At 35.7% G+C, this 17,330-nt stretch overlaps 1 protein-coding gene across 3 annotated transcripts in view; it reads left to right on the forward strand.

The window, feature by feature from the left end:
• Nucleotides 1-17,330, forward strand: part of AFF4 (ALF transcription elongation factor 4) — a 92,932-nt gene that overhangs the window by 44,498 nt on the left and 31,104 nt on the right. For all 3 annotated transcript variants that reach the window (XM_060008854.1, XM_060008853.1, XM_060008855.1), the window contains 2 exons: nucleotides 13,377-13,413; nucleotides 15,104-15,152. In XM_060008854.1, the coding sequence (XP_059864837.1) occupies nucleotides 13,377-13,413; nucleotides 15,104-15,152 (86 nt within the window). The remainder of the gene's footprint in view (nucleotides 1-13,376; nucleotides 13,414-15,103; nucleotides 15,153-17,330) is intronic.

Genomic DNA, 17,330 nt, shown 5'->3' on the forward strand with positions numbered 1-17,330 from the left:
AATTTATGGTTAACATGGTTTAACATTTTCTATTCTTTTATTTTTAATCTTTTTGTGTCTTTATATTTAAAGTGAATTTTTTATAGGTGGCATATAATTGGGTCTTGATTTTTTATTTACTCTGCCCATGTAGTGTGTAATCTTGGCACATTCAAAAGATTTCCCTTGGGGCTTCCCTGGTGGCGCAGTGGTTGAGAGTCCGCCTGCCGATGCAGGGGACGCGGGTTTGTGCCCCGGTCCGGGAGGATCCCACATGCCGTGGAGTGGCTGGGCCCGTGAGCCATGGCCACTGAGGCTGTGTGTCCGGAGCCTGTGCTCCGCAGTGGGAGAGGCCACAGCAGTGAGAGGCCCACGTACAGCAAAAAAAAAAAAAAAAAGATTTCCCTTTAATGTAATCATTAGTGTTGTAGGCTTTAAATATTCCATTTGCTACTTGTTTTCTATTTGTCCCATCAGCTTTTTCTTTCTTTGTTCCCTTTCTTGAGATCCTTTTGGGTTAAATAATTATTTTTTAATATTCTGTCTCTTATATTATTTAATAACTATACCTCTTTTTTAATTGTAAGTTAAAGCTTGAGTTTATCAGAAGACTTTGAATATAAGTTTGTAATTCTGGCTAATAGCTACTTTTCCTTTTTTTCTGTAACTATTTCATTGAGATGTAATATACATACCATACAGTTCATCCATTTAAAATGTACAATTCACTGGGTTTTAGTATATTTAGAGTTGTGTAACCATCACCGCAATTATTTTAGAACATTTTCATCACCCCAGAACGAAACCTTGTACCCTTTAGCAGTCACCCGCCTGTTTCCTCCAGCCCCACTCCCCACCCCCCAGCCTCTAGGCAACCACTAATCTTACATTATATCTCTGTAGATTTGCCTATTCTGGACATTTCATATAAATACAGTCATGCAACATGTGGTCTTTTGTGACTGGATCTTCTTGTTTTTTGTTTTTTGGCTGCATTGGGTCTTCGTTCCTGCGCACAGGCTTTCTCTGGTTGCGGCGAGCGGGGGCTGCTCTTCATTGCGATGTGCAGGCTTCTCATTGCAGTGGCTTCTCTTGTTGCGGAGCATGGGCTCTACACACGTGGGCTCTGGTAGTTGTGGCATGCAGGCTCAGTAGTTGTGGCTCGCGGGCTCTAGAGCGCAGGGTCAGTAGTTGTGGCATACGGGCTTAGTTGCTCAGCAGCATGTGGGATCTTCCCAGACCAGGGATCGAACCCATGTCCCCTACATTGGCAGGCAGATTCCAGGGATCGAACCTGTGTCCCCTGCATTAACCACTGCACCACCAGGGAAGCCTGCTGTCATTTATTAAGTTGAGGAAGTTCCCTTCTATTTTTATTTACCTGAGGGTTCTTATCAGGAATGAATTTTGGATTTTTTGAATGTGTTCTTTGAATTTATTGATATAGTGAGAGGATTTTCCTTTTTTTTTGTCTGTGAAATGGTGACTACATTGGTTAATTTTAAATTTTTAAATCAACATTACATTTCCTGGTAAAAACTGCACTTAGTCATTATGTATTATCTGCTTTATGTAGTGTTGAATTTGATTTTCAAAAAAATTTTTTTTCAGAATTTTTGCACCTATGTTCCTGAGGGATACTGGTCTGTAATTTTCTTTTCTTGTTGTCTTTGTCTGGCTTTGGTATCAGAGTAATGCTGACCTCATGGAATGAGTTGGCACATTATTCTCTCTTCTCCATTTTCTGGAATAATTTGTATAGAATTAATATTATTTCTTCCTAAATGTTTGCTAGAATTAACCAGTGAAGCCCTATGAGTATTGAGTTTCCTTTGTAGGACAGTTTTGTAAAAACTGAATTTATAATCATGTTATCTATTTCTCCTTGCATCTGCTTTGGCAGTTGTGTCTTTCAAGGGATTTGTCCATTTTATCCACTCATTGTCAAATGTTGTCAAATTTATTGATGTGAAGTTTTCAATAATTTTCTTTTATTATACTTTAAAAAATCTGTTGTGATGCCACTTCTCTTATTCCTGTTATTGGTAATGTGTTTCTTCTCTCTCTTTTTCATCTGTCTAGAGGTTTGTAAGTTTTATTGATCTTATTTTTAAAAAACTGCTTTTTTTCCCTCTCTCCATTGTTTTTCAATTTTGTTGCATTGATTTCTACACTGATCTTTATTACTTTTTTGTTCTGCTTTGTTTTGCTTTATTTTGCTCTTCTTTTAAAAAAATTCTTAAACTGGAAGCTAAGGTTGTTGATTAGAGATCTTTCTCACTTTCTAATATAGGATTTTAATGCTATAAACTACCTTCTAAGTAATGTTTTGTTTACATCCCAGAGATTTTGATATGTTTTCATTTTTGTTCAGTTCAACATAACTTTTTGTTGTTGTTGTGTTTATTTTGTTGTGTTTTGTCCACATCATGCATGGCATGCAGGATCTTAGTTCCCTGGCCAGGGATCCAAGTTGTGCCCCCTGCAGCGGAAGCACGGAGTCCTAACCACTGGACCGCCAGGGAATTCCGTCAACAGAAACGTCTGCTTTCTTTGATTTCTCCTTTGTTCTGTGGGTTATTCTGAAGTGTCATTTAGTTTCCAAATATTTGGAGATTTTTTCCATATATCTTCTGTTATTGATTTGTGGTTTAATTCCATTGTGGTCAGAGAACATACTTTGTGTGACTTGAATCCTTTTACATTTGTTAAGACTATTTTATGGCCCAGAATATTGTCTCTTCTGGTAAATGTTTCGTGTACCCTTGAAAAGAGTGTACCATTGTCAAGTGGAGTGTCCTGTAAATGTCAATTAGATCAAGTTAGTTATGGTGTTATTCAAGTTTTCTGTGTTTTTATTCTTTTTTATTCTCGTTCTGCCAATTATTAATTTATAGTTAATCTCCAGCTATTACTTTGAATTTGTCTCTTTGTCCTTACTTATTCATTCCTGCTTTTTCAAGTTCTGCTTTTAGGTGCTTAAACATTTGGGATTGTGATTAGCTCTAGATGAATTGGCCCCTTATCATTATGAAATGACCTCCCTTTAATCCTGATATTATTCTTTGCTATAAAATTTACTTTGCCTGATATTAATATAACCACTTAGCTTTCTTTTGATTAATGTTAGGTTGTATACCTTTTTCTATCCTTTACTTTTAACCTGTGTTCTTACATTTAAAATGCATTTCTTATAGGTAACGTAATTTTGTCTAGAGCTTTTTTGTATTCAGTCTGACACTCTCCTTTTTTGGGGGGTATTTAGTCCATTTATATTTAATGTGATTATTGATATGGGTGGGTTTATCTCTGCCATCTTGCTTTTTGATATCTACCTGCCCCATCTGGTCTTTTTTGCCTTCTTTTTGGATTGAGTATTTCTTATTATTACATATCAGTTTTGGCTTATTAGCTGTCATTCTTGTGTTATTGAATGTTTACTTCAGGGTTTGTAGAATGTATCTTTAACTTACTGAAATCTGTCTCAAGTAATACTAAGCCATTCTTTTCTATCATATAAAAATTTCTCAACATTATGCTTGTGTTTTTCACTTTTCCGCATCTGTTGTTGCATACATTTACTTTCATGTAAGTTATAAACCCCACAAAATTGTTAATCATTTTTAAAGTCTGTTATTTTTTAAAGAGATTTAAATAATAGGAAAAAAAGGCTTTTGTATTTCCCCATATAGTTACCATTTCATTTGCTCTTTCTTCCTTTGTGTTAATCCAGATTCCTCTCTGGTATCATTTTCCTCCTACCTGGAGGACTTCTTTAACTTTTCTTTATAGTGCTTATTTGCTGGTGATAAATGCTTTTAGCTTTTGTATGTCTCAAATAAATTTTTATTTCACTTTTTCTTTTTTGTTTTTAAGATACTTTCACTAAATATAGATTTCTAGGTTGAAGATGTTGATCCATTGTCTTCTGGCTTGCATTGTTTCTGATAAGTAATTTATTGTTGTTCTTTCTTCATCTGTGTATAATGTGTCTTTTTTTTTTTTTCTGGCTGCTTTTAAGAGTATTCTGGTTGCAACTGATTTTAAGTTGTTCATTTATGATGTGTTTTGGTGTGATTCTCTTCATCTTTCTTGTGCTTGGGTTTGTTTGATTTTAGCTTCTTGGAACTTTGGGTTCATAGTTTTCATCATATTTGGAAAAATTTTTCTATTACTACCTCAAAATATGTTTCTGTACTCACTTCTTTCCTTTTTTCCTCTTTAGAGACTCCAATTACATGTATATGTAATTGGGCCTCTTGAAGTTGTTCAACAGTGTAGCAATGTGCTCTTCATTTTTCTCAATCTCTTATCTTTTGTTGTTTCATTTGAGTTCTTTCTATGGCTGTATCTTCAGGTTCAGTAAACTTTTGTTCTGCATTGTCTAGTTTGCTATTAATCCCATTTGACATATTTTTAATCTCAGATATTTTAGTTTTCCTCTCTGTAAACCTGGTATGTTTATGTGTTTTATCAAACAGATACTAAGTTCTTACTATGTTTCAGATACTAAATTTGACAATGTATTTTTTTTAAATTTTATTTATTTACAGTATTTTTGGTCACGCCATAGGGCTAGTAGGATCTTATTTCCCATACCAGGGACTGAACCTGAGCCCTCTGCAGTGAGAGCGTGGAGTCCTAACCACTTGGACGACCAGGGAATTCCCGAGAATGTATTTTTTATTGCAATGCTTTTTCTTTTTTTCCAGCTTTAAAAAATTTTTTTTTAAATTTTATTGAAGTATAATTGATTTACAATGTTGTGTTAATTTCTGCTGTATAGCAGTGATTCAGTTACACAAACATATACATTCTTTTTCGTATTCTTTTCCATTATGGTTTATCATGGGATATTGAATATAGTTCCCTGTGCTGTACAGTAGGACCTTGTTGTTTATCCATTCTGTATATAATAGTTTGCATCTGCTAATCCCAAACTCCCAATCCATCCCTCTCCCACCCCCTCCTCCTTGGCAACCACAAGGCTGTTCTTCATGTCTGTGAGTCTGTTTCTGTTTCATAGGTAAGTTCATTTTTGTCATATTTTAGATTCCATATACAAGTGATATCATATGGTACTTGACAGTGTATTCTTTTTTTAAAAAATTTTTATTTATTTATTTGGCTACATTGGGTCTAAGCTGTGGCACGTGGGATCTTCGTAGCGGCATGTGGAATCTTTCATTGTGGTGTGTGGACTCTTTGTTGTGTCATGCAGGCTTCTCTCTAGTTGTGGCTTACGGACTGTAGAGTGCAAGGGCTCAGTAGTTGTGGCACGTAGGCTTAGTTGCTCCGCAGCATGTGGGATCTTAGTTCCCCAACCTGGGATCGAACCTGCGTCCCCTGCAGTGGAAGGCAGATTTTTAACCACTGGACCACCAGCACATCCCTGACAATGTATTCTTTATTGGTGACACTTTTAGTTAGAAAGGTGAGGGCAAAAGAACGATTGCAGTGGGCTCAAAAAGTATTGGAGGCAATGATTATATAAATGGAGATTTTCTTTTGAGGCATTGTCTGTAAAAGGGAGCAGAGAAATGTGGTGGTGCCAAAAGGGTATGGTGATATTATCAGGGGGGCATTTTTTATAAGATGAGGACATTTTATCGTATTTATATGCTGATGAAAATGATTTTGTAAAAAAGGAAAAACAAGTGATATATGGGAAAGAGAGAAGGTAACCTTAGGAAATCTCCACAAGAGGGATTGACATTCATGCCCAAGTAGAGAAGATTGGCCTTAGAATAGAGCACAATTAGGTCATTCTTTTTCACAGGAGGGAAAGCAGAGTGACTGGGTGTAGTTAGAGATAGGTAGGTAGATTTTCCAGTGATAGTTTCAAGCAAACTAAAGCTTTTGACTGCCTTTACTCATATTCACTGTATGTTCTGAACAATCCCTGGCAGTGTTCTAGGTGCTGTACACGCAGCACTGAACCATTTAGATGGCGTCAATGTGTAGAATAGTTCCTAGCACATAATAGCTATTCAGTAAATGTTTATTGACTGAATTTGGGTATATATACTCAGGTAACTATGTTTAGATTTTTGATATTTATTAAACAGCTCAGTTAGCTGCTTAATGATTATTGCTTTGGTTGGGTTGCTTTTACAAGGTTTTGCTCTTTTATAGCTTGTCTCATGCTCTGAATTTTCAGTTAATACAGCTTCACATATAATATAGCTTAAAGCTTTATATGAAGCTTTAATAGGTATTTATTCTCCTTGTGCACTGACCGTATGGACTAAGTCTAATGAGCGGACAGAGAAGGGACAAAGTTTTGATACTCAGGGAGTTTGGAGACGGCATCCTAGAGAAGATGACAATAACCGGGATTAGAGCGGGAAGTGCAGGAGTGCCAGAAGCACATGGGAAGAAGAGGACCACAACAGAGAAGATTTCCTACCCATTAACAGATCTGAAAGAGCAGTTCACAGTCATGGGTGAGAATTTGAGTTTAAGAACATACTTGGAGAGCTAGTTTATTAGTGAATCACTATCATTTGCTTAACCATTCTTTATCTGTGCCATTTAAAAGCAACACAACAACAACAAAAAAATCCAGTCTGTTCCATGTTGTTCTCCAGCTACTCCTCCACTTTAGAGTTAATCTTATTAAAGAGTGGTTCATATTTGCTGTCTATATACTTTCCTCCATTTAATCCTCAGTGCAAGCTGATCTTGCTTTCACTCTCAGTGTCTCACCAAAAACATTAAGATCACCAGGGGCCCATTTTGGCAACTCCAATTAATGTTTTTCATTTTTTATCTTCATTGAGCTTCTCATGAGTATTGAATGTTGTTTAACCTATTTCTTCCTTGTCTCCCACTATACACTGCTCATCTAGATTTACTTTGTTTCTTCAGTTGCTCATTTTTCTCTTCTGTCTCTCCCTCTACCATTAAAAGTAAGTTTTCCGGGCATTGTGTTGAGTACTATAAGAGAATTCAAAAGAAGAAATGTGTTCTGCCAATGTGTCAAGCATTTGGTTGTGGAAATGAAGTAATACAAAAGAAAGAAAAAAGAATTACATGTTAGTGTTTAATTGGATGCACAGTTAAACATGAGGAGAAGTCATTTTTCTCCCAACCAAAAAGCAAAGAGAAAAACAAGCATGGTTCTCTTCTGCTGTTCCATATCTTAGTGAAGCTAGAAAACCTTATAGGAGTTATGTTTGGCACTTTGCTCTTCATCACACCTCATAGACTGTCACCAAGTCCTAATGATTTTAACTCCTTTAATGCATTTCAATTTCATTCATTTTTCTCCATCTTTATTGTTACCGCTGTGGTAAGTCAGTGGTCTCCAGAGTGGAAAACATATACCCCAGTGTTGTGTGCATTAGAGAATGGGGGATGGGGGTGAAAAGTTTATTCTTATTTTTTAGTTCTAAAAATCCCAATTTATTTGCTTTTTAATTTTAAAAGAAAAATCAAATACGTACATTTTGCTGTCTCTTGATCCAAATGGCAGATGGTCACATTTTATGTCTGGTATGTGAGGTATCCCAAGAGAAGTTTAGGTCTTTTCAATATGGAAAATTGATAGAGTTGTTTTCATTCATTTGTTCTTCCTAGCTGTGTCATATTGCAGTTTTAAGTGTGCTTGGTTAAGATGATTTACAGATTGTATTAACTGGTTTTAATTCAACTAATCTTCACTAATGCACAAATGGCTTAAAAGACCTACCTGCAGTGAAACTACTGGATGAAAGTAACACTAAAATGCATTTCTGACCAAACAAGAAAATGGCAGAGTTGAGATTGTCCTTCTCCTGTTATGAGCTCTTCATCTGCCACTACAAAGTAGAAACAAAGATGCCATAAGCAGAAAAAATGCATGTTTATCATTAACCTTGCCTTTAGTGTATATAGCAAGTGCCTTGAGATAGTAACTGATGAAACTGAAAGCATCATAATTTGTACTTAGTGATATTTTGAATTATGTGGTATTCAGTTCAGTCGTTATACGTAGATCAGGCCTAATAAAATTTTATTAAAAACTTCTTTTGATGTTTCTCCCAGTGTTCTATAATCTTTGTTTAAAAACTCAGTCTTTTTACTCCAATGAAAATGACTGAAATCCACTACAGAGAGAACACAGAGAAAACATACTAAAATGCGTTCTTTTGTCAGGAAACACTATTGAAACAGGCTTAGAAAGCAAAGCTAAAGATTCAAGAAACAAATATTAGAATAAATCATGCAGTGTACAAAGTTAGCTATATATAGATTGATGAAGGTGAAGGTGCTTCTGGTAGTTTAAGATATTGTTAGATTCTTTTTTAGTTATAAAATACTTGAAAAGCAATTTTTTGTGTGTATACCACTCAAAGAAAGATATAACAGAAGTTAAATCCTAAAGTATAAATAATTTTTCTTCCTCCTTCCTTCATGGAGAACCTGTGTGGCACTCCCAGATACCTTTTATACTAATGCAGAAGTTCACTGATTATTTGTTTAATGACATAAGAAGTTAGCTCACTTATAAAAAAAAAAAAAAGAAAAGAATTCATCGAAAGGCAGTGCTTAATCCATAATGATTCTGAAGAATATCTGGCTCTGACCTAGTTGCCCAAACCACTACAATGTTAGTATTTTAAAATAATCACATCAAAAATAAATGTAGTCTCTGTACCTCTCTATCTTGAATTATATAAACGCATAATTCAAGCTAAAAAAACCATGAATTAGACATCTCCTTCCCTTCCTTTCTCTCCCTCCCTCTTCTCTCCTTCCTCCCTCCCTCACTCCTTTCTCCCTCTCCCCTCTTCCCTCTCACTCTTTCACACACAAGTCCCAAATACATTAGATCTTTTCATAACATATTTAAAATAATAATAAATTAAACCCTCTTCTTAGAATAAAATTGATGTCTTAATGAGTGAAAAAGTGACTGCCTCAAGCTAGGAAAACAGGATTTAAAAAATAATGTCATTACTATGTATTTTTTATTGTTGACAGAAACTATGACGATTGTCATATGTGCAAACTTTAAAGACTTAGAAACAGAATTTTCTAACTTCAGTGGGTTTTGAACCTATTTCCTAAAAATATTAAACCACAACCGTTTATTTTCTTGAAAACCTGTTTTGTATCATTGAACATTGGAAATCTATTAGCTCAATTTCAACAGAAACCTTTGCATAATTAAGGTATAAATTGAAATTTTGATATCGTGATTTAGTAAGTATAGCACTTCCATTTGTATAGCTGTGTCTTTGTGATGTCCAATGAAACCAAATATCAAGCCAGTTTTGGTGTCAGACCTTTGAAGCACTATATATTTTGTGTGTGTGTAAGAAAAGTGTTGTTGTCATTGATAAATATAATTTTTAAATTACTCTAGAATATTATCTGAGCCCTTTAAAATTTCAGTATTTTGGTTTTACATAATATATACTAGTTAAATAACAATGCATACAGTATACGTATTTGGGAGATACAAATGCAAAAATTTCTTAGTGGTGGGAGGTACATGATCAAAAAAGCTTGGAGACCAGTTTGTTTAAGCTGTTGTCATCTCCTATTTGTACCACTGCAGTTATCTCCTAACAAATATCTTTACTTCCATTCTAGATTTCTCAAAGCTGTTCTCTACTTAATAGCCAAGGTAATCATCACAATATGCAGATGTGCTTGTATAATTCTTCTGCTTAGTAAATTGCACACACACACAAATCTTTAATATGGTCTATAAAGTCTATAAACTATGTGATCTAGCCTCTCTGGTCCTGAGTCTAGTTTCTTAACCCTCTTCCTTCTGTACTTTTTCCTCCCATGGGCTGCCTTTAAGTTCTTTATACTAGCTGTGCTTCTGTTCTTTCTTGCCTTTACACATGCTTTTCTCTCTACCCTAAACACTTAACCTTTCCCTTCGTTTCCCAGTTTACTTCCTACATAACCGTCAAATTTCATATTGAACAGTACCTACTCAGGGAAGCCTTTGTTCATTTTCCCAATCAGGGGTGTGTGTGTGTGTGTTTGTGCGTGTATGTATGTATCTGTATGTGTCTGTTTCGCGTGCACACACACACACAATTGTAAGCTCTTTTATAATGCTGTGTAAGCATTTGCCCTTCATTGTACTTAACACAATTGCTATTTTACCGTGATTTGCATGAGTAGTTGCAAAGATATTCATTGACATTAAGCTCCATGAGGACAAGGCCCATGTTAGTTTTTGCTTAATTCTGTTTTTCCAGTACTTAGATATGTGAGTGAATGTTTTATCAAGGAGTTTGGGTTTCATCCCTAGGAAAAACAAAGAGCCATTGGAGGCTCTGTGAAAAATAGGAGTAATTATGACAAATACTAAGACTTGGGCTTTAGAAAGGTCAACTAGAGGCTATAGCTGAGTGAAGGAGAGAGAGACTAGAGCCAGGAAAATCCATTAGATGGCCATCGTAGATGAAGAGAGGTGAGGACCTAAAGTCTTTGCAGCGTAGATGGAGAGGAGAAGGTGTTGCATGTAGTAGATGGTCTGGAGACAGAATCCAGTAGCATTGGTAACTAGCTGACTGATTATTGTCAGAGCTGAGGGGACGGAGTCAGAGATTACTTAAAAGCTTGGGCTATTAAACTTTTAGGCCATTTACTAGGTAAATGAGTATAAGACAATTAGCCTTTCAAGGGGGGTGGAGAATTCTCTTCATTTTTAATAAGATTCACAGGAGTGACCTCTTGGCCACTGCTGTATTTAAAGAGTGTTTTAGAATAGCTTTATTGAGATATAATTCACATACCATACAAATTATCCATTCAGAGTATACAATTAAATGGTTTTGATTATATTTATAGACATATGCAACCATTACAACAGTCAATTTTAGAACATTTTGGAAAATCCGTGGTGGTCCAGTGGTTAGGACGCTGTGCTTTCACTGCCAAGGGCCTGGATTCAGTTCCTGGTCGGGGAACTAAGATCCCACAAGCCACATGGCACAGCCAAAACTAAACAAACAAACAAATAAATAAATAATTTTTTAGAACATTATCACCTCAAAAGGAAACTCCCTACTGTTTAGCTATCAACCTTTTCCCTCTGTTCCCCTCCCAGTGCTACCCAACTACTAATCTGTTCTCTATAGATTTCCCTTTTCTGGACATTTCATGTAAATGGAATCATATCATATATGGTCTTTTGCAACTGGATTCTTTCACTTGGCATAATGTTCAAGGTTCTTCCAAGTTGTAGCATGTATCAGTTCCTTCATTATTTTTTATGGCCAAATAATATTCCATTGTATAGATGTATATCATTTTGTTTCTGAATTCATCAGCTGATGGACATTTGGGTTGTTTTGAGCTTTTTGTTTTGTTTTGTTCTGAGCTTTTGCCTACTATGAATAATACTTCTGTAAACCTTTGTATGCAAGTTTTTGTGTGGACATATGTTTTTGTTTCACTCGGTTATACACCTGGGGGCAGAATTGCTGGGTCATATGGTAACTCTATGTTTAATCATATGAGGTACTGCCAGAATGTTTTCCAAAGCAGCTAGCCGCACCATTTTGTATTTCCCATTAGGCTTTCAATTCCTCCACATTCTTGTCAACACTTGTGATTATCTGTCTTTTTGATTCTAGTCATCCTAGTAAGTGTGAAGTGGTTATCTCATTGTGGGTTTGATTTGTATTTCCCCCCAGTGACAAATGATGTTGAACATCTTTTCATGTGCTTTCTGGCCGTTTGTATATCTTTTTTGGAGAAATATATAGTCAGATCCTTTGCCCCCTTTATCATTGGTTTACTTGACTTTTATCATTGAGTTGTAAGAGCTCTTTATATATTGTAGATACCAGTCTCTTATCAGATATATGATTTGCAAATATTTTCTCCCAATTTGTGTGTTGTCTTTTCACTTTTTTTTCTTAGAATATTTTTGTTTTTATTGGCATTATTATTATTTTATGGTAGTGTCTTTTCACTTTCTTGATGGTGTCCTTTGAAGTACAAAAGTGCTTAATATTGTTTTTGGGGTTTTTTTGCGGTATGCGGGCCTCTCACAGCTGTGGTCTCTCCCGTTGCAGAGCACAGGCTCTGGACGCACAGACTCAGCGGCCATGGCTCACAGGCCCAGCCGCTCCGTGGCACGTGGGATCCATCCGGACCGGGGCACGAACCCGCGTCCCCTGCATCGGCAGGCGGACTCTCAACCACTGTGCCACCAGAGAAGCCCAAAAGTTCTTAATATTGATGAAATCCAATTTACCTGTTTGTTTCTTTTGTGTCTTGTGCTTTTGGTGTCATGTAAGAATTCTTTGCCAAATCCAAGGTCATTAAGATTTGGGCACTACATTTTCTTCTAAGAGTTTTGTAGTTTTATCTCTTATCTCTTACATTTAGGTCTTTGATCCATTTCAAGTTAATTTTTTTTAATATTGTCTGTGGTAAGCATCCGACTTCATTCTTTTGCATATGGCTGTTCACTTGTCCCAGAACCTTTTGTTGAAAAGAGAATTCTTTCCCTGTTGGATGGTCTTCACACCCTTGTTGAAAATCAGTTGACAATTGATGTAGGTTTACAGTTTTTTTTAACACCAAAACTATATTTTAGCTTAGATACTGTTAGGATTTCTCTTTCACAGATAATTCTGTCATTAAAGGAAGATTGTGCTTATTTTTAAGTAAGCTGTTACAGATGTTAGGGATATTTGTGTAATCTTAGTACTACATTGTGTACCACAGACTTCACCTAGAAAAATGCACAATTTGCACTTGTGAAACAGCTGTTCTGATCTTTAAAGTTGAGTTTGGAAAGTCATGTTTCTTTCACGGACAGTGACGTTTTGGTTTTCTTTTCTTTTTGGCTTTCTTTTTACGGATGCTTCCTGAATGCCAGGCACTGTGCTAGTAGGGCTTACAAAGAAGTGTATAAAACGAGTATGGAAAATCTCTTCCTCAGTTTGCTAATTGTAAGATATTGGGAGCAGGGAGAGGAAGTAAAATGACATGGGAATAACATAGTAGGAGTTGCTAGTTCATAAAAGTGGTATATTTTGAGTCTATATAGTTTGTACAGCTATTTTCACTCTAGTATATGGTTATTAGTATTACTTTTTTAAAAATAATATTTTCTTAAGACCAAGAATTAAATTAGGATATGAGTACCATGGATGCTGCTGAATAGAAATGAATGATAAAGACTTACATAGCTTGATGCTTTTTGTATTAAGCTCTGGGAAACTCTGTTATTGACCACAAAATTGCTGAGGCTGATCAGATGGAATCATTAAATTCTTTTGGTGTTTTTTTCTTTTATGCATTCTTAGGAACTCAACAGGATCTTTCATTGAATTAGCTGGAATTGAATAGTTTAATTTGAAGCATTTTTCTCTAATGAACCTTTTTCTCTTAATGTCACTATACAATTTTATGTCCCTTTTTCTTAGGAGTCTCAGCAGTCCAATTTTGGCCCTGGAGAACAAAGTGAGTATTTCTTTTCCTCTTGGTTTTCAAATTAAGCTGTTTGTTGCACATTCATTTCTCATGGTCACATCATGTATTTCTTTAATAATTCTTTTGTATGTCGTATCCCAGTTTTTAAAATTTTTTTGGCCACACCGCATGGCATGTAGGATCTTAGTTCCCCGACCAGGGATTGAACCTGCATCCCCTGAAGTGGGAGCGAGGAGTCTTAATCACTGGACCACCAGGGAAGTCCCTTATCCCAGTGTTTATCTGATGATCAGTAATGGATTGAACTGAATCTTGGCTTGAAAGATGAAGAATTAAAGATCATTGGAGATCAAAATTAACTGTTTTTACTAAGTATTTGAACTAATAGTTCAGAGTTCATGAATTCAATTTGATGGGCACCTCATAACCCCAAGAGCCATACTTCTGTCTTTCCATCTCCTTCATGAAGATACTGGGTTCTATTATGGTAAAACTCCAGGCAAGAAGGAGTCATTGTAGCTTACCATGGCTCTTCTCTTCCCATATCTATATTTATCTATTCTTCCTGGGTGTTTTTGGCTGGGAAGAAAGTCTCCTGTCTGCTACACAACTCCCCTCCACCTCCACTCTCTTGGCCTCTCAAAAGAACTTGAGGGGAAGATAGCCTTGGGGAATTCAAGTGTGATTCAAAGAGTTGATGGCTGTGTGAATTGGTAATGGTAAGGTCAGGAACCTTGCAAACGTTTGGGCTTCACCATATAGCTCTTTAACAAAACAAATGTTCTTTTGCCAAGAGCAATAACTTTTCAGGTAGATTTACTCTGGTAATAAGCTATTTTGGGAGATTAATATGTGGAGCATTTTAATCCTTAGTTGTCTTTAGTTATCTTAAAGCAGAGACAAAACTAGAAGAATATCCATTTTAAGGTTAACAAACTTTTTATGTATCTGTTTCTTCGTTCTGCCTTAAAGCTGCAGTTCCAGGAAAAAAAGGGCCCAACATTGTTGATATACAGCAAATAGCTAGCTGTAGGCCAGAAAGTTTACATTTTCTCTTAAAATCTTCTAAGAATGTCTCATCCTTACTTCTCCCCTTCCCCCATTCTCTCTCCCCAAAGCTCCCTATTGGCACCCGGGCTCATAAGCTTCACCTACTCTTTATTACCTGTATATTTCACTTAATTTATTTTAGAACTGTTTTTATATCAGTATAAAGCTCTAGTTCATTATTTTTAAAAAGCAAAATTGTATTATATTGTTGAAAGTATTGTAATTTGTTTATCTAGTCCCCTGTAGATGGACATTGGTTTCCAGTTTTTGCTGTTGCAAATCATACTATAATAAACTGTGTGTGTGTGTCTGTGTGTGTCCGCGTGTCTGTGTGTTTATGTATTCCTCTAGATACACCTGTAAGGTAAATTCCTTTCCTTATAATTGCTAGGTCAGTGGATATGTGCGTTTACAGTATTGGTAAGATAATATTATCAGATTGCTCTCCAGAAAGATTGTATGAGTTTAGAGCCCTACCAATGACATAGGAACATGCCTATTTCCACCAGTATTTCATATTATCGCATTTTAAGGTGTTAACCAAATTGATGGATGAAGAATTTTATCCCAATTTTATGATTTATATTTCTTTGAGGTTATATTGATAGATATTTAAAAATATAAATAGCCATACTATAGTTGCTGATTTCTGCATTCCTTTTTGTTCCAGAAAGATATAATCCTTCTTCTAAAACTTCCAGTGGGCACCAGTCTAAATCGTAAGTTTATGGCTTAGTAAGTTTAATGTTTGTCTTTTTTTGCTAAAAGTCTAACTGTAGTCTCGATATTTAGAACAACACTTAGAAATATGTACTTAATCTTTTAAGGCAGCGGTAGGCAAACTTTTATATAAAGGGCCAGATAGTGAAATAGTTTAGGCTTTAGGGGCCAAATGGTTTCTGTCTCAACTACTCAATTCTGCAGTTGTAGCATGAAAGCAGCCATAGACTATGGGTGTGGCTATGTTCCAATAAAACTTTCTTTACAAAATAGGTCTAGATTTCGCTTGTGGATCATAGATTGCCTACCCCTGATCTGCGATTGCGATTACACTTTTTTCTCATCTTTCAGAAGTGTGTGTGTGTTTGTGTGTGTTGATAGCTTGTTTTTAATTTTAAAAAAAACATGAAAAAGTATAGGATTCTTCTTAGTATGCCCTCCATTTGACCACTAAGTGTAGAATATTAAAGCAACATAGTTCATACTGTATAAGTTTTCCTGCTTTTATTTTGTAGGTAGACCCAGGAATATATTGGCTTGACCAAAAAGTTCATTGGGGTTTTTCTATAACATCTTACGAAAAACCCGAATTAACTTTTTGGCCATCCCAATAAATCAAAATACGATAGGGTTGTATATTGGATGATAATAAATTCCAAGCTTAAAGAATGAACTAACTACTGAATTCCTGAGACCACAATTTAACCCAATGATTAAAACAAAATTCTAAAGAAACTGGCCACAGTGCTAGCTTTATACCATAACCACAGTCTATACTGATAACCTCAGCCTCTTCAGCTAAACATAGTGGGAGCTGAGAATGAAAATATATGAATGCAAGGAGATTAGCCTCACTGCTGAAGAATTCAAATTATGTAAATTCCTATTTATCATGTTTATTCATGGGCAGAAAACTGATGGGAGCTTACCATGTATGTGCATATCACTTTGGTTGCTGACAGAACAAAAGCACGAAGGACCTTGAGCGGTCTGGTAAAAGCTTTGACATATTCACATGTGTAAACAGGTTCACTGAGCTGCCATTATTAAAGCATAAGGGCTGAGAGAATTCAGAGTAAGTACATTTCTTTACAGGAAATCAGTCATAAAGATGCACTAAGCCCTTGTCCAAAAGAAAAAATTCTTTCTCTCTGTCCCACTTAATTGGTCATCCTTAGAACACTTTTCCTAATTCTGTAAGCATGTGGTTACTTTGTTTCAAGGTGATCTTTTATGTGGTACTCTGAATTTGGGATCAGATTTAGAAACTCAGGTTAAGCTTTGAGCGGGGAGTATAAGTAGTTGTTGGAGTGAAAGAAGATTTCCTTTCCGCTGATTGGAGACTGTCATGAAATTTTAAGAAGAAAGGTAAATGGAGCTAGTGGTAATGAGAAATTAAACATTTTCTAGTTGTAGTTCTCCCTAAGCTTTGTATTAATTTTTCCTTTCTTGTAAAAAGGCAAGGAGTGTTTTGTGGTTCATTACTCAGTTTTTAATTTTGGTCTTACGGCCTTAAGGAAAATTTAAATCTGTAATTTTACTTTCAAAAACTAATTCCAGAAACTATCAACTTATAGTATTTATTTGTGGTTTTTTTGATCAAGGAAGATTTGGAGACTGGAGTTTATTTTTAATTTATACATGGTTATTTCTCTTGTATAACCAAGGTTCTTACCCAAAATTGTTACATCTGCAAGGATCAGTCGTCTTTCATAGCAAGGCATTTATGAACTAGAACTTTGACTGTGTGTTCTGGTTTTCACAATCACCCAAGTGTACATATCTCTTCATGAAACATTGGGGACAGTGAAAGAGAATTGCTGATGCTTTCATTTTATCTTCCTTCCTTTTAGGAGTTATATTTCTCTAGTGGACTGTTGGGTATGCATATGGTCATTTGTTTTAATAATGGAAGAGTTTGTGTGTATGCAATTGGAGAAAAGCTAGAGATAACAGAAGTGAGTATAAGAGTTTGTGGAAGGTAGCTTTTGTTTAATTAGAAAAGAAAGATGAATATTGTACTTATGGAAAAGTGAGCTTCCAAAACTGTTAAATTCCACCTTTCTTAATTTTTTACTCTAGATGTGCACCAGACCAGATAGAGTAAGACTTACTTGTTGTTTTCTTTATTTTTCAAGTAAATCTTTGGCTACCACAGTGATTATTCCTAGAATTAT

This window comes from Delphinus delphis, chromosome 3 (assembly GCF_949987515.2).
Source record: "Delphinus delphis chromosome 3, mDelDel1.2, whole genome shotgun sequence".
In the NCBI taxonomy this organism is placed as follows: domain Eukaryota; kingdom Metazoa; phylum Chordata; class Mammalia; order Artiodactyla; family Delphinidae; genus Delphinus; species Delphinus delphis.